This window comes from Scatophagus argus, chromosome 17 (assembly GCF_020382885.2).
Source record: "Scatophagus argus isolate fScaArg1 chromosome 17, fScaArg1.pri, whole genome shotgun sequence".
NCBI classification, from domain to species: Eukaryota; Metazoa; Chordata; class Actinopteri; family Scatophagidae; genus Scatophagus; species Scatophagus argus.
The window spans coordinates 1,437,842-1,463,752 of NC_058509.1; the positions used below are offsets into that span (position 1 = coordinate 1,437,842).

The 25,911-nt window shown below is 49.4% G+C and overlaps 1 protein-coding gene across 2 annotated transcripts; it reads left to right on the forward strand.

Annotated features, from left to right (window-relative positions):
* On the forward strand, positions 1-25,178 carry LOC124074552 (F-actin-uncapping protein LRRC16A). Of its 2 annotated transcripts, XM_046417584.1 has the most exons (38): positions 1-436; positions 3,961-4,058; positions 6,567-6,617; positions 10,029-10,088; positions 10,518-10,639; positions 11,156-11,253; positions 11,331-11,401; positions 11,782-11,855; positions 11,979-12,054; positions 12,251-12,339; positions 12,488-12,582; positions 12,777-12,863; positions 13,338-13,441; positions 13,614-13,691; positions 13,875-13,951; positions 14,160-14,264; positions 14,559-14,628; positions 14,754-14,835; positions 14,917-15,016; positions 15,136-15,190; positions 15,601-15,773; positions 16,209-16,277; positions 16,362-16,455; positions 16,593-16,691; positions 16,787-16,915; positions 17,063-17,185; positions 17,306-17,481; positions 17,704-17,791; positions 17,926-18,093; positions 18,255-18,321; positions 18,661-18,914; positions 19,056-19,171; positions 19,375-19,879; positions 20,286-20,328; positions 20,501-20,701; positions 20,787-20,924; positions 22,212-22,349; positions 22,736-25,178. In XM_046417584.1, the coding sequence occupies exons 1-38, from the start codon at positions 400-402 to the stop codon at positions 22,858-22,860; spliced, it is 4,335 nt and encodes a 1,444-aa protein (XP_046273540.1). In that variant the 5' UTR covers positions 1-399; the 3' UTR covers positions 22,861-25,178. The 2 variants fall into 2 exon arrangements, with proteins under 2 accessions (XP_046273540.1, XP_046273541.1); XM_046417585.1 differs by lacking the exons at positions 1-436; positions 3,961-4,058; positions 6,567-6,617; positions 10,029-10,088 and having other exon boundaries at positions 10,515-10,639; positions 11,152-11,253.
* Positions 25,179-25,911: the final 733 nt, after the last annotated feature.

The following is a 25,911-nucleotide window of genomic DNA, read 5'->3' on the forward strand; positions in this document are numbered from 1 at the left end:
TCACTGGAGTGTGTGTGTGTGTGTGTGTGTGAGTGAGTGAAGAAATGTGCGTTCATTATTTACTGTCACGCACACACCGAGCGTCTCCACTTGTGGATCTCACAGGCCCTCTGAAACCGCCTTAAAGCCGAACCCGTCCCGCCCGGCCGTCAGAGCCACCGTAATGCGGCGTTAGCGTGCGCGTGGGAATGGACACACACACACACACACACACACACACACAGTATCTGTCAGGTAAAGTGAGCTGTCGACAGGTAAAGCGGCTGAAGAAAACGGGACTACACCTTCCCAGCAGGTTTGTCACTTCCTGCGGTTCAGCAGCCGCTACTCGTCTCGGTTTGCCCGCCTGTGCTGCGCTGCCCGCCGGACTCCACTTCGGTGTTTACCTCGGCAGAAGACATGGAGGAGAAAGCGGACGTTCCCACCGAGCTGCTCGGTAAGATCTCAAAGACTAACCGTTAGTCGGTCTCACTTTGGGCTGTCCTCGACATATCAGTCCCGACAAGTCAGTTAGCAAGTTAACACCAGCTGGTGTTAAAACCACAAAATCCCTGAAAACTCGTTAATAAATCAGACCCCAGGGAGCACAAGTCCAGCATCGCAGACAGAAGCCCACACGGAAGGTAAAGCGTTTCAGGTTAATTCAAGTTCAGTTCACAGGCGTCAGGAAAACAGACTGAGTGGAGGTTAAAGCGCCATAAAGTTATTGTTGATCAGCTTTGTGTGTCACAGGAATGTCGTAGAAACGACAAACTGGTGCCCACGGAAGGTGAAAGCCACCTTTAAGACCACCAGGATCTGCACACTGCAGCTCACACGTGCAGGACTTCTGTTAACCACAAGAAATTATTTCTATTTTTCTGTGTTGCTGTTGCTGTATTTCAGTATAAAGTGAGTTTTCCTGCCTCGGGGGCTCGGCTGGCTACCTGAGAGTCTCCGCTTCCTGGTCTGAAGGTGTGGGGGTGTTTGGGACGTGGGTGTGTCCTGTGAAATTCCTTTGGATTGTGAGATATTATCAGCACAGACTGTGTGGATGACTGAGTGTCAAAAAGAAAGAGAAATTAAAAAACCCTTATGCTGGAGAAAATAAACTGTTGACTTTTGCAATGATTGCTGAAAATCGGAGCCGTCGGAGGCCAGCTGGACTTTGTCCCGCATTGACTTTGGAGGGTGATATTATTGGACTGGAGTGGTTGGTATCTGGTGTTCTGGGCCAATGTCCAATGTCCAATGTCTCATGTGTTTCAATGGACCAAATAAGAGCAGCAGGTAACGGCGGTAAGGAGACGCTCATGTGGCCCCTGACAACAGGGGGGCCCTAAGAGCTTCACTGAAGGTCAAAGGAAAAGACCAGTTTCTTTGACACGGTCAGCTGTCCTCATCAGGGTGCTGAGGCTGACTCACAGACCCCGTGTTATGGTGTCTCACGCTGCTGAACGTCCCTGCACTCGCTGATGAATGGGGCTTTTTGTTGCTGCTGGTTTTAATAGGACAGACTGACCTGACGCTGCTCATCAGCAACTAAAAGGGAAGGCGTCTGTCTGTCCCAGTGATCAGCCGCTTCGTCGGTCCATCGACTGACCGAGCTGATCGCGGTGAGGCGGTCTGCAGCAGCTTCGCGGGTCGGCCGCCTGCCGTGGAACGACGTTGGTCCCACATGTGCTGGCGTCTGCCTCACATTGTTGCCACTTACGTGTGTGAGCAGGCTGTGCAGTGCAAGTGAACCAGAATCAGCTGGTTCCTTCCTACAGCAGAGACCAGCAGCCCGACCTGAGCTCCCCTCAGGTGTCCCAGCTCCTCACCCGATCTCTAAGGCTGAGCCCAGCCAGCCCAGGGGGGAACACGTCCCGTCCCCTTGTGTCCGCAGCCTCATTCTGTCAGTCATTCTGTGTGATTGGCTTATCCAATCAGACATCACGTTCTGTATCAGGTAGGTGAGGGTTTCTAACACACCGGTATCAGACTGGAACCCCACGTGGGCTGATCAGGTATCAGATTAAAGCCACATCAGTCCACCACCACGGTCTGTCCTCCATTATCTCTGCAGCCGTTCATTTGACGTGTTTCTGAGCTGAAGTTGTCTGGATGAGCCCCACAACCCGTGAGATGGGCTGTAATTCCTGCAGGTGATGGTCTGTTCCGTCTGACCACCACAGCAGGAAGTCCACACGTTCACATGCAAACCTCAGACATTTCAGTTCACAAAGAACACGAAGAAGAAGAAGAGAAAATCAAATTGCAAATTAGCAAACGTTTAGCACCAATCAGCTGTCAGCTTGTTTCAGCAGGTCACCTGCCGTGTGCGAAAGCCACCGTCGGGATTCGACTGAATATAATACCTCAACAGGCATTAAAACACTTTGGATTTGCAATATTTCACTGAATTACAGCAAACAGAAAGTGTGTTTTTATCTGTGAGGCTCGTCGCACGTTATTACGATGAGGTAACTCGTCGGGGAGCTCCTCGGGTCGGTCCATGTGTTTCTGATCAGCCTGCACGCTGCAATGTTTTCATCCTCCTCATGACCTCATCATGTGTCTGGGCACAGGAGGGGGGGGGGAGGAGAAGGAGGGAGGAGGGGGGGCAGGAAGAGGGAGGAGGAGAGGGTGGAGGGGGGGAAGGAGGAAGAGGGAGGAGGAGGAGAAGGAGGAAAAGGGAGGAGGAGGAAGAGAGGGTGGAGGGGGGAAGGAGGAGGAGGGGGTGGAGAGGGAGGAAGAGGGAGGAGGAGGAGGGGGTGGAGAGGGAGGAGAAGGACGAAGAGGAGGAGGAGGGGGGGAAGAGGAGAAGGAGGAAGAGGAAGGAGGAGGAGGTGGAGGAGGGGGGGAGAAGGAGGAAGAGGGAGGAGGAGGAGGAAGAGGGAGGAGGAGGGGGTGGAGAGGGAGGAGAAGGACGAAGAGGAGGAGGAGGAGGGGGTGAAGAGGGAGGAGGAGGAGGAGGAGAGGGTGGAGAGGGAGGAGAAGGACGAAGAGGAGGAGGAGGGGGGGGAAGAGGAGAAGGGGGAAGAGGGAGGAGAAGGTGGAGGAGGGGGGGAGAAGGAGGAAGAGGGAGGAAGAGGGAGGAGGAGGGGGTGGAGAGGGAGGAGAAGGACGAAGAGGAGGAGGAGGGGGGGAGAAGGAGGAAGAGGGAGGAGGTGGGGGGGGGAGGACGAAGAGGAGGAGCAGCAGGAGGAGGGGGGGAGTGGGAGGAAGAGGGGAAGGAGGAAGAAGGGGTGGAGGGGGGAGGAGGAGAGGAGGAGAGGGAGGAGCAGGGCAGTGTGACAGCATGAAGGTGGACTCCACACACTCTCACACTCTTCGTCTGTGTGTTTTCCCCTCACTTTGCCTCCCCCTCCTCCCCCTCCTCCCCTCCTCCCTCCCTCTCAGGTCAGGTCAGGTCTAAACAAAGTTTAGTGTCTTGTCTCCATGTTTCTGTGTGGGATGGACGGATTCGCCTGGTGACACCACAGCTTGTAAAAAGCCAAACACGTCTGTACTTCATTGGAAGTTTTTTCCAAACCAGCCTTAAAATAAATGAAGATAAATGAAGAATTTCTCCTTTTGCAACACTGAAACACGAAACTTTGTCAGATCTGCTGGTTCCGACCAGCATCTGCTTAGATCCGTTTCGACTTCTCATAGACTGAGCCGTTAACGGAAAGTGATAATGAAAATGATCACCTTCTGGAACCGAACGCTGCGAAAGCTGCCGGTTCTCATGGATTGATGAACGCAGTAAACATGACCTCGTCATTTCCTCTTTGCGCTCTTGGTGAGCGCTGTGGGTGTGGCGACCCGTCGTGTTTCTTTCCCAGTTAGCTGAGCGCTGCAGGAATGTCAGACAGGACTGAAATGTGGCCCGAGGCCATCAAATCCGCCAAGTGGAGCCGCTGTGTGATATGTTGGAGCTGCGTGCGTCCAGCCGCCGTGGCCTGAGTGTTCAGGTGTGGTGTAACCTTGTTCTCGACCTCCCGTCTGTTGCAGAGAGCGTCCGGGAGGCGGTGGGTCGCAGGGTGAAGCTGACCCTCAGGCGCAAAGTCCAGCTGGAGGTCAAAGGTGACAAGGTGGAGAACAGAGTGCTGGTAAGTGACGGATGTTCGCTTCCTTCTCTGAACACACTGCGAGGGAACTGATGATGATAAGACTCCATTCAGCTGGCTGAGACTTCTTAACATTCGTTTACCTTGAGAACTTCCTGTTTAGATTTGATTTGATGCGCAGCCTGTCACTTCTGCTGCGGAGCCACAGAAGAGCTGCACGTGGCTGTCGAACATCGTGAACCAGCGCGCCGTGAGCCGAGCTGCCGCGGCGAGTCACGGCGTGATGCTCGGTGTCGCTCAGCGGGGCTCAGACCACAGCTCAGTCATCATCGGCGTCTTCCTCGCCAGAGTTTGGCCGCTGCTGCAGGCTGAAAGAGCGTGGAGGGCTGTTTCAGTGCAGAGGGATTTGCGAGTCCTCTTGCGTGGGACATGGGGACATTCCTGTCAGGAACAGGAAGCGGCCTTCCCCAAACTGCTGCCAGAAAGCTCAAAGCACATCGTGTGACGTAATGATAAGATTCTGAATGAGTTCTGGGTCTGAATCGAGGAGTCCAGCCCAAACCAGGTCTGCGGCACAGAACAGTTTGTGCACGTCAGCCAAACCTGCAGCTCCACCGACCGTCGCTGCTGCTGTGTGTGTGAGTCGGGACACCAGAGTTAAGCTGGGGGCTCATCGTCCGACTCATCAGGGTCCCGTCTGACGCCCCCCTCCTCTTTTACAGTTCATACATGACTCGGCATGTTTTGTGTGTATTCTGTGAGTTAATCACACGGAGGAGGAGGAGGAGGAGGAGGAGGAGGGTGTTCCTGCTGCAGGGTTTCTGCTTTCATGTAACTGCAGGTATATGAACTCACCTCACCTCAGCTCTGTGTGTGTGAGAGAATTAAAGTTAAAGAAAAGGCTTATAGATGAGACACATCCTGTCTGCTTTATTGCAGGAAGTGCACTGAGACGCGTTTTATGTTTCTGTATTTTTCACGTCTCTCGTCCTTTGACCACATACCAGGACTGTGCAGGACGTGACTGCAGACTCCTGTCAGGACTTGACTCGACCCAACATGCACCACATTCCACAGCTGGAGACCAGCAGATTAGAAACTCGTGCTATAGTGTCTCGAAATGAGGCAAAACACGCTGAATGCTCCACGTGTTGGGCAGATTTGTTTTCATTCGTGGAAAGAAAGTTGAGCTCAGATGGTTTCCTGAACCACGTCACCAGAAAAACAGATGGGCGAGCCTGTCGGACGAAGACTGAGGAGGTGAGCCGACTCAGCCGACACCTGAAGTTTGATTCAGAACACCGCGGTATGAAGAAGGACTGAAGGCTGACGCAGAGCCTCCGTCTGAGCTCACCTGAGCTCCCCTCTCTTTTTCAGGATTGTCTGTTTCTGGTTCACATATGTGACACAGCACGACAGTCTGCATGTTTGACCCCCCCTCCCAACAGCAGACAGCAGCAGTGCATCGTGGCCCAGGTGTCTCACTGTTTCCTGTCTGTTACTTAGTCCGCCTGTGTGGACTCACCTGCGCTTCACACCTGATCTTACAGGCCGTGACCTGCAGTGACCTCTGGCTGCATGGCTCACTCTGTTCCTCTTTCAGTCTTTAAATTTCACCGCAGCGAACCAGTGCTGCAAAGGGCCGTTTATCCTGCACCACATCAAACCATGACTCGTGCACTTGATGAAAATAAGGCACTAATTTTGTCAGTTAGAAACAGCTGAGCGAGCAGCCAGAATGTGCACTCAGTTCAACACGCGGTCACATAATATATAGCATTATCCCGCTCCGTGAGCCCTCCGCCAGCTGCTCGGCTCCTGTTGGAACACTTTAGGCCTTCTGGGCTCAGCGCCTTTCAGTCTGTGTGTGAAACTGCAGGTTTTACAAAACAGGGATGCCAGTCTGTCACTCAGATCGTCCTTTTTAACGGTCACAGGGACATCAACGCCCGGAAACAAGTCGTGGATGATTCGGTCTGTCTGGCACGTTGCGGTGTTTCTGTTTTCAGCTCCTGGTTCTGAACTTTGCACGTCAGCATTTTGTCGCATCGATGCTGCGTATGAGCGCATGTGATTATAGTTTTGTCTGAGACGTGATGATGAGGCAGCAAGTTTTCAAGAGATCAGACCTGAGACGGCTTCACGCGGGAAAGCCAGCAGCTTAACGCGCAGCTCGTCAGTTTAACAGTCACCGTCTGACGCCGTTTAGCCTCACGAGGCTGTCTGCCACAACAGGAGGGTGAGTGTTTGTGCCAAAGAGTTTACACATGAAGGCCTCATGGGGCTTTCAGGTGCACCTCGTACACTCAGAAAGCAGTACTCCAAACGAGACGATGGCTGTTTAAAACCAAAAAGTTTCTCCTTTTTTAAAATTTTGTTTACAGGTCATCAAGTCAAGTCTCAAATATGTCGAGTCTGTCAGCAGACGAGTCCAAGTTGAGTCACACGTTCTTAATTTTGTGACTGGAGTTCAAGTCTCAAGTCAGCAGCTCTGTTCTTCAGTGAGAAGGTCCCTCTGTCTGTCTCATATGTCTCCGTGTCTGTCCTCAGGCCTTGGCATCACATCGAGCCTATCTGCTGACAGCACGGGTCCCGTCCAAGGTCAGTGTGTGTGTGCGTGTGTCCTCCACCTCCTCTTCCCGCTCTACATGTGATCTTCGTCTCCGTTCTTTCCCTCCTCCTCCTCCTCCTCTTTGGGAATGTTTCTTATTTGTGCTTCACAGACATGCTGCTGCTTGTCGCTCCAGAGTTTTCTTCTTGTGCCATCTGCAGAGTCAGAGAGTCTTAAACTCTCTGAAACACAAACTCAGGTAGAATCAGGTGAACGCGATGCAGCAGGGAAGGTGAGTCGCCGCACCGCTTTGGTCTCCGCTGAAGCATCTTGGCGACTGATGGATGCTTTTGTGATCAGGATCGTCTGGCGCCACCTTCAGGCCAAAGTGTTCCAGATGGATTGGAACTCAATGTGGTCCAGACATTCATGGTCCTCAGAGGATGACTCGTGCTGACTTTGGTGATCCAGGGCCTTTGGCCCCGTAGGGATGATATTTGTAGGGTGTGAGTGAACCGAGGGCCACGCTGACAGACGAAGTGCACAACGGGCCACAAACCGGGACACTTTAGTTGTCTGGAGGCAGAGCCTTTTGGATTTGGAGGATCACAACATCTCTGTTTGTCGTGAGATGCATTCGCTGTCGGTTCAGGTCTTCCTGGGGAATTTTCTGACAATAGAAAACCTAAAATTTTACCACACTTGTGCTTTAAATCCTGTCTTTGTTTGAATATTTTTAGCCTTTTGACTTCCCTCTGTTTCACGCTTCCTAACTTCTCACAATGCTTTTCACTAATGGCTGCTGTGATTCCTCGAACTGCACTTTGTGAACCACATTAGTGCTGCGTTCGTGTTCATCCTCTACTTCTTCTTCCCGGTTCTCCTTTTATGTGACTCTTTGTCGTGCCGTCTCTCTGCCCCCCTCCCCTCCCATGTGGAGACATCTGATAGTTTTACCCACAATGCATCTGTGAGAACACAGCCTGTGGGAAAGGAAAACAGTGAGAGGAACTGAAGTTCAACCTGCAGGGCAGCAGACAGAGAAAAACACACTCCAAACGGTGAAGAAGTGAAGACAAAATATTTTCTTGAAAGCCGTGTCTCAATAGAAACAGTTTTTCCCATCAAACTCACAGAAAAGTTAAAATAAAAACATAACTTCTGCCCGAGTTTTACAAGGCGATAATCAGTGGCTTTTCAAGTTAAGAGAGGAACAAACCTCAGATTGTCAGTCACAAATTCTTTTTCACGTTTAGACGGAAGCCTGAACTCGCCAACTTCCTCGTTTTAAGCGTCATAAAGTGCTGCAGACGTGAATTGTTTGTTATTTAAAGCGGAGTGAACTCGTGGTTTCCAGCTTCTTGGCTTCTTATTGATGAGTGTGTGAATCACAGCAGACAGCCTGTGAACACGTGGAAAAGTGATGCAGAGTGAAATGGACTCTGGAGTTTCTTCCCTCTGAAACTGACCCTGGATGCTGGACAGATGAGGGGGATGGGACAGGACCAGTGAGACCTAAACCCTCCTGTCCTGCCCAGCGTCTTTTGTTCTTCAGAAGATCAGTAAGTGTCACATAATAGTCATTATATTTCTGTGAAGGTGGGATGAAGCAGCAGTGAAGGAAGCCTGAAAGGCTCTGCTCACTACATTACTGAGGACAGTTTCGAGCCAGCGGGGCTCGATAACCTCCTGAGTGAAATGTGTTGAAGTCCTGTGCCAGCTGACCCCTGATCTGTTGTTCCAGAGCAGGCCAGTGGTTTCCCTAACCGTGAGAGGGAAACAGAGGCTGGTTTGTTCCTCAGCGGGTCCCGTCCCGGCAGAGAGCGGCGGCACAGCCAGGGAGCAAGACAATGGAGGAATTTAACAGCTGGCAGAGGGAGGGAGGGACGGGGGAGGGAAGGGGGGAGGGAAGGGGGGAGGGAGGGCATTCTCACTTCCTCCCTCCTCCTGTTTGTTTCTCTCTCTGCTTTTCTAATTCATTTGCTCTTTTTCATAACCTCCTGCATCCACTAACTGCTGCTGCAGCACTGCTACTCCTCCTCTCTCTCGCTTCTTTGTCCCACTGTTGCACTTTCTTCTTCCCTCCTCTTAATTTTTTCTCACAGTCTTGTTTCAGTTTTCTTTTTAATAACCCTTCCTTTGCTGCTTGCCCCCCTTGTGTTTTTGTTTTCCTCCCTCTTTCCCTCCCGCTCACTTGTTCTCTTGGCAGCGAGTGGAGAATCCACTTTTATTTTTACTTTGTGTGTCTCTGTGGATTCAAAGTGTGTGAGGCTGCTGGGACTCGGCCGCACACATTTGTTCTGCAGACGCTTTGCAGCTTGTGTTCTGACATTCCTGTTGTCTCTGGGATTTTTTTCCTGTTCTCAGGGTTTGTTCAAGTTCTTAAAGTAAGAGTGGCCACCTTCAAAACAAGGTGAACTCTCTGTCTCCGACTGGCGCAGTGAAAGACGTTCAGCCTGATTCACACGTTCAGTTCATTGAAGTTAATGTAATATAAATCAGTTCATTAAAGCTTCTGAACTGAGGAAGGTAAGAAAGACTCGTCTCCAGACGGAGGTGATTGTGACACAGTCAGCCGGCTTGTCTGAGGCTCTCATCGCTGCTGATAAACTCAGAAACAAGTCGGAGCTTGACAGGAATCAGCTGAACAGGAACTAGCTGGCTGGAGGCGCTGATGTTAAAGAGTGAATCACTTCTCACAGCAGATTGTTTTTATTTTTTTACAGGACTTGAAACTGTGACCATAAACTCATTAGGAAGCTCTTCTCTGAGGTCATAAATCAACTGAGAGGTCAAATCATTTTCTCATAAGCTCACATACAGTCAGACTTCTGTTTGAAACCAGTGGAGTCGCCCCCTGCTGGACGTTAGAAAGACTGCAGGTTTAAGGCACTTCTGCATTGGCTTTGCTTTTAAGACCTGGAAGCTTCGTCATGTGATCTTTAGCCCGAGAAGTGATTGTCACTTCTCCTCCTCCTCTCTGTCTCCACCTTCTCTTTTCTCCTTCTGTCTCGTCTGCGAAGTGAAGACCTGGACCCCCAAAGCAAATCAAAACGTGGGGCTCAGGAGCTGAATGTATGAATGCCAGGTGGATGTTTGTGTCCTCTGTGAAAACCTGTTGCTGAATGAATGGGAAGAAAACACCTGGAAGGGTGTGTGCGTCGCCTGACATCCTCCTCTGCTGAACGCGTCCTGGGAAAGTCCTCCCACAGTCCTCAGGAGGAGGCAAATCGACCACTTTGGATGTTTTTCCTCCTTGGGAAAGTGTTCACATTGTGGTTAAAAAAAGAGTTCTCCTTTGGGACGTGTGACTTTCCATTTGTTAAGCAAAAAACTCCAAAAAGCAGCCAGCTGTTTGTGCGTTTTCTCAAAGCTCAACGGTGTTGTTCTCGTCGTGGTGTCGAAACACGAGATCAGCTTCAAGTGTTTACCGTCGCCTTTGTCTCCTCGTCTGCCTGCAGGTTGAACAGTCCTTCAGCTACTTGGATGTTCAGGGAATCAGCAGCAGCAAGCCCACTCAGGTGCGCACACACACACACACACACACACACACACACACACACAAGCGTTGCGTTATTGTGCATTACATTTATGACATACAAGCAAAACCACACCTGGACTGCAGTTTAAAGGTTACGCAAACTGATAACTAACCCACTGATGTCTGTGAGCCCCGCCCATGTTTCAGGGGAGTTCAGGAGGGATGCTGATGATTGATTTAGTGATTTAATTTGTTTTGGGAGTTGGCATGTTCCTTCTTTACACACACAAACCAAGCATGTGAAATATGAATCTACTTGTTTTGTAAAGTCTGATTCATTTGTGTCTTCCCATCAGTCAGGGATGTTTCAAATCTGCTCACCAGCCTCGTGTGTTTCGACAGCATGGCGTGCATTTTATCGCTCTGAGTCACCTGTTTGTCGCTCCTTTGTGTGCGTCGCCCCCTGCAGTTGGTGGTGGAGTATGAACGTGGTCAGTGGAGCCTCCGTCTGGGCTCGGTGGAGGAGGTGGACGAGGTGATCGCCCACATCGGAAGCTGTCTGCACCAGATCTGCCCCGCCGGGTCACCTGTGTAGGTGCCACTCAGGAGCGCTTCAGGGCTTCTCAGAGCGTTGACTAAATGAAAGTACACCATATGGACAAAAGTGTTGGGCCACCTGACATCACACCCACAGGGACTTTAATGACGTCTCATTGTAAACACACAGACAGTAAGCTGGAAGCATAGCATTGTCCAAAATGTCTTGGTGTGCTGAAGCATTAAGATTTACCTTCACTGGAAGTCAGGGGCCCAAACCCTGAGAGACAGCCCCATCCCAATACTTTTGTCCATATAGTGAAGCTATAAGTTAGTCTGTCAAGTATTTTGAGATTTGATGAATTGTTGATAACTTTTGGAGAAACCATTTAAAGATGCCCCTTGTAGGTTTGTCTGAATTTGTGATGTACTTATGATTGAATCTTTTATAGACTGATTGATGGAGATAATGTGTGTGCTCAGCTCCAGTGCATCGTTACGTGTTTGGTGTTTATTCTTATTATTCTCCTTTCCTTCTTCTTTCTCTCTCTCTGTCTGTCTGTAAGGAAGAAAGGTGATGAGGAAGCTGAGTCTGAAGCCTCCAGAGAGGACGGCGGCCCTGCAGGCGGTCTGGGACGAGCAGGGCTCGGCCGATCTGGGACCCTGCGGTAAATGAGCCTCACAGTGTGAACGTTGAAAGTGTGTGTGGTGAAGTGCTAACAGCTGTCGTGTCGACTCGCTGCAGGCGGTTTTTCCCATCAGTACTGGTGTGTGTGTGATTACCTGGGCCTGCCGTACCGAGAGGAGGTGCAGTGGGTCAGTACTCCGAAATCTGCTGATGTATTTTCTGCTGTTTTTCTATCCGTGTTCACAGACTTTGCTGTTTCCTCTTTCCTTTTTATCTGCTGCTGTCATATGCTGACTCACTTTCAGGTGCTTTTCGTCTTCCTTCTGCTGCTTCTGCTTTGTCTGCTCAGTTTACGCTTGTTTTCCTTCCGCTTCAATGCTCGTTTTACTGTCGGGGCTCCCGCTGCCTCCTCACGTGACGAGTTTTCTTGTGCTGCTTCTTCGTGTTTTCTTGCTCCCTTCGTGGCGGACGATCTGACGAGTTGTACCTCATCCTCTTTTTGTCTCTGCTGTCTCTGAGCTTTGTGATGGACCTGAACCTCACCTGTCGCGGTCTTCTCCTCCTCCAGGATGTGGACACCATCTATCTCACCCAGGACACCAGAGAGCTCAACCTGCAGGACTTTGTCCACCTGGAGAACAGGTATGTTTGTGTGTCTCTGACGTTGAGGTGAAGGTGAGCTGTGATTTGGTTGGACAAAAACAAACTGTATTGGACATCAGTCAGTCCTATGAAAAACTGCTGTCCCTGTGTGATCCCCTGCAGGGATCTGGTGGCCATCATCGCAGCTCTCGAGCACAACCAGTGGTTCACTAAACTCTCCACCAAAGACTACAAACTGGTAACATCGACAGGAGCTGTGACCTCCGTCAGCTGAAACAAACATCACAACTTACAACAAGACGATTCTGACTTGTCTTCTTTGAAAATGAAATTGAAGGCCTGTGTGTGTGTGTGTGTGTGTGTGTGTGTGTGTGTGTGTGTGTGTGTGTGTGTGTGTGTGTGTGTGTGTGTGTTTCTGCGTTTCTGCCCTCCAGTCGACCGACGTGTGTGATCAGATCCTCAGAGTGGTGGCTCGATCCAGCCGACTGGAAGAGCTGCTGCTGGACAACGCCGGGCTGAGAAGGTCAGAGGTCGAATGACAGAAGCGACGTCCTGCTCGTGTTGCTGGTGTTGCTCATGTTGCTGGTGTTGCTCGTGTTGCTGGTGTTGTGTGTTGTGTGTCTCCTCACTGACCGAAACGTTTTGTGTCTGCTCGTTCTCTTCTTCCTCAGTGATTTTGCGCAGAAACTGGCAGGCGCCCTGTCACACAACCCGGCCTCCACTCTGCACACACTCAACCTGAGCAACAACTCGCTGGAGGACAAAGGTTAGCACACACACACACACACACACACACACACACACACACACACACACACATACCCTTTGTTGTCGATGCAGAACATTATAGATTATTTTTCAGGTCCTTCACGTGAAGCCATGCGCCACCCGGTGGCCACACTGGAGTCCCATCAGCTCCATTAAGTTCTAATGACTCTGGTGACTGTTGTGTTTCTGCAGGCGTTTCCGCTCTGAGTGCTCAACTCGCCAAACTTCCCATGGGTCTAAAGCACCTGAACCTCTCCAGGACGTCCACGTCTCCTAAAGGTGAGCACACAGACAAACAAAGATGCAGTAAAACGTCATTAGTGTCCTGAGTAAAGACGTCCCAGTATGTTTTGTTGCCGTGATGCTGTTTGCAGGACGTCTGTGAGCCAAATCATCTCATACACAGCTGATATAACAGTAATTAATATTGGACTAATTTAATCATTGACTCCTCACTGAAGAACATCTGTCCAGATGTGAAGCCCTGACAGTCTCAGCCCACTGCTGTCCTCTGCCTCTCAAACAAGCACACTAACAGTCCAGGGTTCATCTGCCAGGGAGGTGGGGTCTCTGTCCTCGTCCTCTGAGCTTCACACAGGACACAGAGGAGGGGGTCTCTGTCCTTGTCCTCTGGGCCCCACACAGGACACAGAGGGACATGGAGGAGGGGGTCCTCTGAGGAGGCCTGGCATGTTTCTACTGCATCAATCTGAATGGTTCCTTCAGTGTGTGTGTGTGTGTCGTTTCTTGCAGGTGTGAACAGCCTCTGTCAGGCTCTCTGTGCCAACCCGGCCATCGCCTCGACCCTGACGCACCTCGACCTGTCGGGAAACTCGCTCAGGGGCGACGACCTGCCGGTATGCACCCCCCTCCTCCTGTCGTGACTTCCTGTGCAGCCCCACAGCTTAGTATAAAAGCTTTTTGGACAAGCGAAGCTGCTTTTAAGTCGGCTGGGAGTCTGGAGGTGTGAGGTGTTGACATTAGAGCGGTGATGTGTTTGTGTACATGTCTGATGTGTTTTCTGCACAGAACCTGCACAGCTTCCTGAGTCACTCAAACTGTCTGCAGACTCTGGACGTGTCCAACAGCGACTGCAGTCTGGAGCAGGTGAACCTGAACCTCACATACACATACACACTTTAAACACAACTATTGAATAAAATTTGGAAATGCAGCCCACTGAAAGGAGCAGGCAAAGTACACAACCTCATGTTGATATCACAGATCCCTGATTTCAGTTTAGTGGACTTTTGTTTCTGCCTCTGTTGTTCATTTGGTGTTTTTATTTAGGTGTGTGCGTCTCTGCTCAGAGGATCTTTGAAGCATCTGTCTGTCCTCAACATGTCAAAGACAGTCTTCTCTCACAGGTCACAAAGCAGACTCACATCCATCCTTCTCACGTTTTTTAAATAAAATCTGATAACTTCTCCAGCATTCAACAACAGCCGCCAGTAAATACAGTTTGAGTGTACATTGAACTAACGGTTTGAGATGTCCTGTGGTTGTCTTTGTCCTGAATGTGACGCCGCACTCCACAGCGTTGTCTTCAACACGTGTCTCCTCACATTCACACAGGAAGTGTAAAGAGATCCCCTCGTCCTTTAAGCAGTTCTTCAGCTGCGCTCAGGCCCTGAGCTCAGTCAGTCTGTCAGGAACCCGACTGCCGGCCGAGGCTCTGAAGTAAGCAAACATCCAGTCAAACGTCATTTTACCAGACGCACAGCAAGAAGACAAAGCAGAATGAGAGAGGGAGTCGGGGTGGGGTGGGGGGGTGCTTCTGCCAGAGCAAATGAAACATAATTCATGTGGTTGGAGTAAACCAGAAAACACAAGGAAGCGGAAGGATGCAGAAATTCAGAGAATGCAGCCACAAGACAGGAATGACTCTTTTTGTTTCTGCTTTCACATTTGAAAACACAAAACATCAGACCTGCAGTGACTGATGTGATGAGTCGCTGGCTTTTCTCTCTGCAGGGCTTTGCTGCTGGGACTCGGCTGCAACCCAAACCTCAGCGACGTGTCTCTGGACCTCAGCTGCTGTGAGGTACGACCTCAGCACGTCTCAGCACGCCGTGCAAACACGCTGTTTCACTTCATATGAAGGCAGAAAATGAAGGAAGTGGTGAGTGTGCCGCAGCATACAAAACTGTGAACCTGTTGTGCTCTCAGCTGCGTTCAGGAGGCTCGCAGATCCTGGAGGGTTGTGTCGCCGAGATTCCCAACATCTCCAGTTTGGACATTTCAGACAACGGTGAGGACATTTCGCATGTGTGATCACACTGTACTGACTCTGAATCGTGGCCTGTTCATGTTTATGTGCTGTTTGGCTCAGGTCTGGACATGGACCTGACCACCCTGTTGGTCTGGCTGGCCAAGAACCGCTCCATCAGACACCTTTCACTGGGCAAGAACTTCAACAACATCAAGTCCAAGTGGGTGACAGTCGAGACACATTTCAGCTGCGATGAGAAAATTCGGTCGTTCGTTTGCTGTTGAGTCACTCAGTACGTTAGCTCGTCACATTTGAACTGTCTCATGATGTCGTCTCCAGGAATGTGGCTCAGGTCCTGGACAGTCTGGTTCACATGATCCAAGAGGAGGAATCAGTGAGTGAATCTTCACACATCACGGCTTCATTCACACCTCTGTGCTTCTTCTCAAAAGATTAAAAGGATTATTACTAGGAAGAATCCGGCCACATTTACACAAACTTAAAGGAACAGTACACCCAGAAATGAAAATTAATTTTCTACTTGCCCCCACGCTGATGGAAAGTCAGGTGAAGATTCTCAGTCCACAGAACGTGTAAAGATGAAAGGGAAAATGACAACAGGAGTAAGAAAAGAAAAACATCAAATATGAAACTAAAAAGGGAGAATGAAATGCTGAAAAGGAAAAAGCACTTTTCCACTTGCCTTTTCCGTTTGGCTCTTGGCCCAGAGGCTTCATTTAACTGGACGCTTTGGTTGGAATCACCCTGTAAACGACCTGCCTGTAAAATGTGCTCCCCCTGCAGCCGCTGACCTCGCTGTCGCTGGCCGACTCCAAGCTGAAGGCCGACCTCTCCATCGTCCTCAACGCTCTGGGCAGCAACACCTCTCTGACCAAACTGGACATCAGCGGGAATGCGATGGGAGACATGGGGGCTAAGATGCTGGCCAAAGCTCTGCAGATCAACACCAAACTCAGGTGAGCCAGGACGCAGGATCGTCGTCATCGATTTAATCACAGAAGTGGAGTTCAAAGCTGCGTCAGGTGACTTTGTATCTGCAGACACGAGCCGACGCTGACTGCTGATCGTCTGCAGGACAGACGCCAGCTGTTTTTCTGTTTTGTTAGATGAGCTGGTGTTGCAGTATTAAAGCTCAGTTTGACTGCTTCGTAGTGTATTCAGTTCTCCACCAGGTGGCGGCGTAACCCAGACTGTAAACTGAGATAAGAAAACAGAGTGGGGCTCTCTGGAGTTAACGGAGTGTGAACTGATTTAAAATAATTCTTAGTTTTCATGCATCATCTTCATGTCACTGAGCAGGATCTGATCTGTGCAGGTCAGTGATGAAGTGGTGATGATCTTCTTCTGGTTTGTCCTGATGTTTATTCCGTCTCCTGCGTGTGTGTCCGCAGGACGGTCGTGTGGGACAGGAACAACGTCAGCCCTCAGGGCCTGCAGGACGTCGCTGCTGCTTTGGAGAAGTAAGTAGGCCGCAGTCCGTCAGGATGACGTGTCTCACTGCTGCGCCCTCCGAGCTCTGCCCTGACGCTTTCTGTCCCCATCAGGAACTACACCATCCGCTTCATGCCTGTTCCCATCATGGATGCAGCTCAGGCACTCAAGACGAACCCAGAGAAGACAGAGGACGCCTTACTGAAGGTCAGTGTCCCGTTTATGTTTATTTGTTTTTTAACAGATTTTTTAACGTATGATCAACTCCCGTTTGAGCTCATCGGTCACCGTACGTCTCCGAAAGCATTTTTAAGACTTGAATGAGTGGGAGTTTTGTGATGCAGATGGAGCAGTACCTGCTGAGAAACCACGAGACACGGAAATACCTCCAGGAGCAGGCGTACCGGCTGCAGCAGGGGATAGTGACCACCACCACACAGCAGGCAGGCGCACACACACGTGCACACACGCACACGCACACACACACTGAACCTGTGACTGTCCACTGACTCTGACCTCTGACCTCTCTGTGGTGCAGATGATGGACATGATGTGCGTGAAGGTGCAGGACCACCTGAACTCTCTGCGGTTCACGGAGACCACCTTGGTCCAGGAGGACATGAAGGTGGCTGAGAACCTCATGAAAGACGCCAAGAACTCCAAGACCGTAAGAACACGTGTCCTAAAATAAAACACCGCCGGCAAACTCAGCCCGTCTGAGGCTCCTGTCAGGCAGCGTTTGGTGCTTTAGATGGGATTAAAAACTCTCGTGCCGTCTCCCCCGTCTCCCCCTGTCCCCCTCGTCTCCCTCCAGCTGCTCCCCAACCTGTACCACCTGAAGAGTGGAGGGTCAAAGGGGGCGTGTGTCGGAGCCATCCAGGACAAGCTGGAGTCGATGGCAGGAGAGGTGGCCCGAGTGATGGACGAACAGCTGCAGGTACTGACACCAACAGCAACACGCAGTCGCCATCCGAGCGGCTGGAATTGATCTCATACACGTGGTTCTCCGGACAACAGAGGACAGCAAAGCGACGTCTAAACTGTCTTCACTCCCCAGACGATGCTGGAGTCCATGGTGGACGCTGCTGAGGGTCTGTGTCCTCACGTGATGAAGAGGAGCGGCCTGCGCCAGGAGCTGCTGAAGGCCGGAGGGGGGAGGATGACCGTCCCTCGCAGCTTCGTCACCACCACGCTGCTGGAGCAGTCCGGAGTCGACATCGTCAACAAGATCAGGTCTTAGCTTAGCTTCATCACGTCCTTGGTTATTGAGTTGTGAGGTCCTGCCCCGACTTTTGGCTTCTCAGAAAGTCCAGGAGAACAAGTCCAGTGTTTGTCTGAGTTACCACAGCTGATTTCAGGGTGATGACTCGCACAGCTGACGTGTAGCCAAGCTGTCAGCCCGTCGTCTCAGATGGAGAAAGTTTTACACGCGTGTGTTTCCTCTGTGTGAAATAGTGAAGTGAAGCTGAACATGGCGTCATTCCTGTCCGATCGCATCGTGGATGAGATCCTGGAGTCTCTGTCCAGATCACAGCACACTTTGGTTAGTGTCCTGTCTGCCTGTCTGTCTGCCTGCCTGCCTGCCTGCCTGTCTGCCTGCCTGTCAGTCTGTTTGTCTGCCTGCCTGTCTGTCTTTCTGTCCATTTACTTCTCCCTCGTTCCTCTGTCTGTCTCCAGGCTGACCACCTGATCAGGAAGTCTCAGCCTCTGCTGCGTCAGGGGCCCCAGACGGAGACAGAAGTTCTGGATGAGATGGTCCTGCATCCAGAGAACCACAACGAGCCGCAGAAACAAAGCCATGACCTGGACCAGAAACACAAGCTGGAGGATCTGGACACCTGCATGGTTGGAAAACACAGACTGTCTAAAATGTGTTGGGGTTAATCAGAGGGACGGTGTGGTAGTCTAAAGTATTCTGGCACCAGTAGAAAAGACGTTTGTAAGTCTCTCCTGTATGATCTTCTTCCTCTTCAAAGACTGAGATGAAGCCTGTTTTTCCTCTTCAGATGACTCCTAAATCCAAGAGGAAGAGTATTCTGGTCAGGATGCTGCGTCCTGTTTCGGTGGCGTTTGGTGAGTGGCAGAAAGTCACACAGCAGTCACCCGTCTCTGCTGCAGTGGTGTCTTCTTCATGGACGCTGCCTGCTCGTGCGTTTCCTGTCGCACCTCTGTGACATGGTGTTGGAGGATGACAAAGAATCGTTTAGTTTGTGCCGATTGCAGGCTGTATGTTTATGGTTACGCCACACTGTGCATCCAGGTGGTGCAGCTGGTGAAGAGAAGAAACTCCCACCACACCTTCTTTCCGTCTGTCTTTCTCTGACAGGCTCATGTTAGAAAAGATCTGCTTTTATATTCTTTATAGGATCTGTTAACCTTCCCACATGGCTTTGCCTTCTGTTTGCTCATCAGAGATGGAGTTCGACCTGGACAAGGCTCTGGAGGAGGTTCCTATCCACGTCGAGGACCCCCCTCTCCCTCCTCCTCCTTCGCAGCCATTGGACAGAATGTCAGCCTACTACGGTGACCTCCCCCCTCCCCCAGCTTCCCTGGATACAAAGTCGGTCTATGTGGGCGAGCTGCCGCCTGTGGAGCACGTGACGCTGGAGCATCGCACCAAATTCCGCCCAAAACCGAAGAAGAGGACGAAACCCAGCCGGACGCCTGTATGTGCCCGTCAGGCAGAAATCCCCACCACATAATCCAGCCTGTTGACAACAAAACTGTGTGACGCTGTGAGCATGAGTCATTGTGGCAGAGCTAATAGAAAGTTAATTATTGTTTTTTTTCTGCCATCGTTGTTTCAGCGGGAGGCCACCCACAGCTCGACACCACAGGAGGCAGAGCAGAACAGCATCATGGGAAAGCTGGACGAGGGTCTGGAGGACTTTTTCTCCAAGAAAGTCATTAAACTCAGTTTCAAGTGAGTCATTTTTTTAACAGGTTAGCATGATGTGCATACAACATAAAACTGCAGAATGTCTCGACAGACCTCTCAGCAGGGCTTCAGTGGAGCAGACTGGTGTACCGAATGTTACCACAAGGTGTCGCACTTGACTCAGCAGCTGCTTCCATTGAGTCGGTGAGGGTGTGCCTAATTCTCGTGTGGTTTTAAATCTTTTGTAGGCTTCCCACTGTGAGAGGCCCGTCCTCCAGCACGCAGGAAGCAGCAGATAAGAAGCGTGAATCCAGGAAGAGCGGTTTCTTTAACCTCATCAAATCGCGGACGTCCCGCTCAGAGAAGAGCCATGGAGCTGCCTCCATCACGCCACCCCTTCCTCCCTCTTCCAACCCTGCTCCACCCTCCTCCTCTGTTAGCCCGGCGACTGGGGAAACGAAGCAGACGTCCTCCACTTCACCCGTGAAAACCCCTGACGCTGTGGCGGAGCACCACCAGGAGCTCCACAGGGCTCAGTCCTCGGACCACACGGATTCTGAGATGGAGGCTCCTCCGACCACAGGTGAACCTGCTGACGAGGAGAAAGAGGAGGAGGAGGAGGAGCAGGAGGAGGAGGAGATTGTGGAGAAGAAGGAGAATCCCCACATTCCCCGTCATATTGGTGTTCCTGTGATGGGCATGGACCTGCTGGCCGAGATGAAGGCCAGGCAGGAGCGAATGGCCGTAAAGAAGGTGGGTGGAGCCCATAGGTCAACGTTTTTAGCAGCTTTCAATGCCGTCGTCATGCCCATGTGTCAGTGCTAGCTGGGCTGTGGCCACAGGTCTTTCAGTCTCCGCACTCCGACATTGTGCTAGTAGTAGGTCCTTAAGTCAAGATCCAAAACTTTTCTTTTTGCAAGGTGATTTCAGAACAATTTCAAAGAGCAGCCCGAAGCATAAACTCAAATAAAAGCAAAGATCAACCACATTATGTTTAAAGGTGTAAAAACAGAGCTTTCTTTGCCTGTTTGTGGCACACGAAGGAGGAGTTAGAAAGCTTGTGAGTGAGATGTGAGCTGATGATAACAGAAGTTAAATGAAGCCATAAGAGCATGTGACGTCAGTGCCTTCATCACAGTAAAGCTCTGTTTGTTTTCAGTCTGAGTCGACATCCGTGCTGGACAAGGTGGACGCTGACAAAGGTGAGTTTCTTCCATCACACTGCCATTTGGATTACTTTGAACGATGTCTTCGTTTCATATCTTGAAAACTGACTCCACATGACATGGAATTAGCCAGTGAGTCGAAGCTCTGATGATGATGGCGTCCGCTGTTGTGACTCATCGTGTCTCCTAAACTGTCATTTTCCTGTAGCCAAGTCAGACATCCACCCCGCTGCCCCAGGAGAGGCTGACGAGTCCCACCCCGAGCCAGCGCCCAGGTCAAAACCACCCAGCGTAACCCCGAAACCTCCGCCACCGCAGTCCGCTAAGCCCCTGCTGGGGCCCCGCACCTCTGGGCCCCTCAGTCCTGTCAGTCCAACCAGTCCCAGGCCAAGCAGCACCTGCGTCACTGGTAGGCGACGCCTGGGGGAAACGGAGATACAGAAGATTGGGTCAATCAAAATCAGTTCATTGTTTTATTGATCCGTGTTCCTCAGATGACCCTGCTGAAGCCACTGCAGGAAGCTCGCCTGCCAGAGGACCACTTCCTGCTCCCCGCCTGAAGAGGGCACCGTCAGAGCAGGAGAGGGAGAGCACGAGCAGCAGCCCTGCAGGACCTCGGTCCCCGCAGGACGGTCCGTATGTCTGCCTGACATTTCCACATAAAGCAGCAGAACTTACCTGTTAGTAAGACCACATCAGATGGGAAGTCCTCAAAAATCCTTTAAACGCCGTAACATTAAAGGAACATTTCAAGCATTCCGGCACAACGATTCAGTAACACGTTTCAGTTTTCTGTTTGCACCCACTTGGAGTACTCGGGACAGGAGAAAGGAAAGCAGCCTCGGCCCTGGTTGTTGCTGGGATGTTTTATGTGTTCGGTCTTAATGATGAAGTTTGTGTGACTCAGCGCTCTGTGTGAGCATAGCTGAGAAGATAACACTCAATTTAACAGGTGACGGCTCGTTTAATGAACGCTTTCAGGGCCGTGTTTGGCGCCTCCACACACCGCACGCAGCGCGTCCGAGGCTAAAGGTCCTAGCCTGTACTTGATGTGTCCAAGTGTCAGAGCGTGTGTGTGATTTTGCAGTTTGACACACGACTTGTATAATTAACACTCACAGGAAGTCAGTATTTTTCCTTAAAGCAACGTTTCTTCCATGTAATCAAAAAGACGAGTTGTCTTCATGCGATTGTTCTGTCGAAAGCCGTGTTTTTAAAAGAGACAAGAAGAAGAGGTCGTCCACACGTTTTAAGAGACGCTTATTACAGACTTCAAACTGATAAAGTGTGTTTTAGTTTGCTCTTACATGTTTATTCCCAGACCGTCATGCCTGCATGTTTCTCATTGTGTTTATTACTGGATATTTTCACTTTTAACCGTCACTGAACAGACAGCATGAATTTAATCCTACTCCATAATTATGACCTGACGACAGGCTAAATAACACAAATTAAACACAAAGATTCAGAGTTTATTCTGCTCCAACCAAACCTCCATCACTGGATTTGTCTTGATGACTGTGGGCATTCTGAGCTACATGTGAAATATTTCGTATGAGGTTATAATTAGTTCCATGTGTGTATTGCAGGCCTGTGATACGTTTCAGTGATGATGTATGTTGTGTGTGAGTCTGCAGTGAGACCTGCTTGGTCCATGTGGCTCAGCCAGTTCGTTGAAGAAGAAACTCATGAAGAGGGTTTCAGCAGGTCTGAAGTCTAATGATCTCAGAAGTTCTTGAATACAACTTGATCGGTTTCAGCGAGCGTGTCACGCCGTGGCGTCTCATCTTATGCTGAAAATTCATTCGCTGTTTTGCGTTGTGTTGGTTTTACTTTCAGCCGCGGTTCATCTCAGGTTGGGTGAAATACGCCTGACAGACGCAGACGCGGTAACCTTCTCGTTTCTTTGTGGTCTGCAGCTGAGTTTCCTGTGGACGGCGATGCGTTCGAGCCTCCCGGCGCCGGCGGCAGACAGTGGTCGTCCCTGAAGAGCTCAGCCAGTCCTCCTGCTGCGAGGGAGGACGACCGAGAGCGGACCAAGTCGCTCCCCGCCTACGGTGAGACGGTTCATATGTGTCATACGTGTGATGTCTCAGCCTTACAGTCGAGAAAACATCTGATGGCCTGATTTTACAGTCTCGCTTCAGTTTTCCCTCCAGCTCCTATTTATTTATTTATTTTTTGTTATTTTGTTTATTTATATGTTTAGATAAAAACTCTCTGCCTCAAGCTTCTTCATTCCTTTGTGACCGTAAACTGAATGTCTTTGGGTTCTGGGCGAAACAAAACGTCTGAGGACGTCAAAGTGGGGTTTTTTTATGGATCAAACAACTAATTGATTGATTGAGAAAATGATTCACAGGTTAATCAGTAGTCGTAATAATCGTTAACTGCTGCTCTTCCTGTCTCTTCATCTGTATTTTTCCTCTCTCTTTCTCTTCAGTGAGTCCTCCATCTCTGGCAGACGCTGATCTCAGTCCAGCTGAGGAGGAAGTTCCAGCTCCCGCCGCCGATCTCAGATCTGAACTCAGATCAGATGATGGGTCAGACGACACTCCTTCAGTCTGATGCAAGCACACGTTTATGGTCTGCCCTCTCGACACCAGAGAAACACTGAAGACACATTGAGACAGTGGACAGTTTTTAGAACAACTCCTGTTGTTCTCGGGGGAAGGTCCTGATCCTGGATCAGTCTCAGCTGTCTGTCAGCAGCTATAAAAGGACCACAAACGCATGCGTTTTCTCTGGCGCAGAGACAGTCTGTAGGTGTTGTGATGAGGAAGTCCAGCTATAAACGGCTCAGTGAATCCAAAGCCCTGATGACAACGAGTCCGACTGTCCAAGCAGGTCCACGCTGAAGCATTTTGTTCGTACTGTACTTCCCTTCTGCAGGTGGACTGCAGCGACCGCATACGAGACACACAAGTTTTTCTTCTAATCCTCCAAACATTCACTCACGAGACAGGAAGCACAGAACCACGAGCAGAAGGATCCTGCAAAGAGAAAAGAGAGTTTAAGCTCTCAGCTGCTAAGTTAAAATATGTTCATATTTGTTTGTTTGATATCTCAGAATCCCGAAGTGATGTGAAGACTCGTTCACACTGAAACAAGTGAGTCTGAGGCCTTCTGACTGCTGAGGGAAACAGATGGTGGAGCAGCAGGAAGAACCCAGATATTATGACAAGGTCCGTGTCCAGGTCTTCATCAGCTTCATCTTCTTCTTCTCTTTACATCAGCCTGCTTCGTCATCAGCAGGTGAAGTTGGCTCAGTTGTTGTTAGGGACGTCACCTTCCTTCAAAGCCTCAATTAGAGTTTGACTTTTTTAGGTTTTGTGTTTTCCAGTGCTGCCAGCTCAGCTATTGATGGAGAATCAAATCCTGATTTGTACAACCAAACAGATCTTTAAAAAGGGAAGCTGCACGGTATCAAGTGTGATGTGAACGCCACATTTTACTTCGGTTGTTGACAATATTGAAAATATGTCACCAGTCAGTTGGAAAAAACCTTTGAAACACACGTGTTGCTTTTGTTTTTCTTCAGGCGAAGGTGAGCAGTTTCAGCTTTTCATTCAGTGACTGAAATCACGTTCATTTTGATCTGTTTTGAATTTAGAATTGAAATCATTACACACCTAATGATAATAATAATGAACTCCCAAACACAATCGGCCGTTGAATATGAAGACTGTGAGATGTGGTTTAAAACACTGCGAAGTGGGCCCTGAATTAAGATTAGTCAATCAAGAATTTTGTTTTAGACATTATTTATAGTTTAACACACTTTTTAACACAATCTTCAAACTCCTTTAAAGTTTTAAAAGAGCCAAATAGGTTTGGATTAATTCCTCTCGTTACTTTTTATCTCAAAGCAGGAATTTTGTCAAACTGAGCTTGCGGACGTCGTGAAATAAAACCCTAATAAATTCTGCAAAGTTCTCGGAGGAAGACTGTTGGAATTAAAATGAGGGTGGAAAAAACATTTAATGTTTCGGTAAAACCAGACTTAAGGACTCAGTAACAGAAATAAAAGAGCTGCAGAACAAACGAGATCGCATTCGTGGCACCTTAGTTACCAGTTTCTGACTCGTGCAAACCGTTTGTGTTGGACTTTGCTCTTCATAACAACCGGAGACGCGTCACAAATGTCCGTACTTTTAAACCTCAGCTCAGCAGTCATTCAGCCACTACGATTTGTCCGCTGACGTGGCTTGGCTCATTAAGGTAACCAATGAAATCCTTTCAGCTGAGAGCTACAAAGTTTTCTTTCCACAGAGGACTCTTGGACTGACCTTTAATTTTCACTGAGACAATCCGCTTTTACTGCCTCAGATTCCTAATAAGAGGGACGGTTCACCCCACAATCCAAACAGACCAAACGTTTCCTAGTCCTCGTAGTGCTGTTTGTCCATCTGGATGGTTTTGATGTGAGCTGCAGAGTTTTGTCACGTGTCCCTTCGACATGTGGCTCGGCTGTCAACGCTGCTGCTGTATGATGAGCAGAACACATGACGTATTACACACTGATCAGTCCTGTACTGCTGCACTTACTGCTGAACTGTGTGTCCATGTGAACATGTAAATAACATCGCTGTGAGTTTAAAGGTCCTGGGTGTAAAATAAATGGGCTTTATTTTGGTCATTGATTCTATTGTGAGAAGAAAATCTGATTTATTGCCAAGTGAATCTGCATTGATTTCCATTTAAAATACACGGTGATGGTTTTCATTTTATCTGGAAATATTTTTGGCATTTCTTTTAAATATCTTCTTTTTTATATAACAAAAAACAGTGTAATGTTTTATTGTTTATATCCCAGTGGACCTACAAGCTGCCAGATATTTCTGTATTTGTATGTTTATACCAATAAATGCAGTTTTTGTGCTCAATCTGCCTCCCTCCCTCTGAGAGTCAGGGCTCTGTGTGGGCCAAACTCATCCAACCATGTCTTTATGGAGCTTTGCTTTGTGCACTGGGGCACAGTCATGCTGGAATAGAAAAGGGCCTTCAACAAACTGTTGCCACAAAGTTGGAAGCATAGCATTGTCCAAAATGTCTTGGTGTGCTGAAGCATTCAGATTTCCCTTCACTGGAGGTCAGGGGCCGAGCACAAACCCTGAGAAACACCCTCATACACACCTGGATTCAATAATAAAGAGGTGTGTGAGAGTATTTATGACTAAATACTCTCTTTCTGACCAAAACATGTAAAGCAACAACCAAAATCTGCAACCTAGTAATTTTTTAATTTTAATTTTAATTTAATTTTAATTGAGTGTGTTACTTAATGGTGTTGGGTTTTTTTGTTTGCTTTGTTTTTTAATGAAGAGCTAAATAAGAGATCAGTAAGAGCTCGTTTTGGTTGTGGAGAACTTTGTCTTGCTGAATGGTCCATATGAGAGAGTTCTGTTTTTATTCATTTTTATTTCACTGTGCGGCACAAATAAAATGAAACGTGACCTCTGTTGGATTTGGGTGGTGGCAGACATCTCAGGGGGGGAATCTTAAAACGTCGACAGATAACAACCCACAAACCGCTTTCTTAGCTGGAAGAAGTGAAATGTAGCCTGTTAAGTGAAGTGCAAACACCTGCCCAGGTTTCTGAAGCTGACATCTCCAACC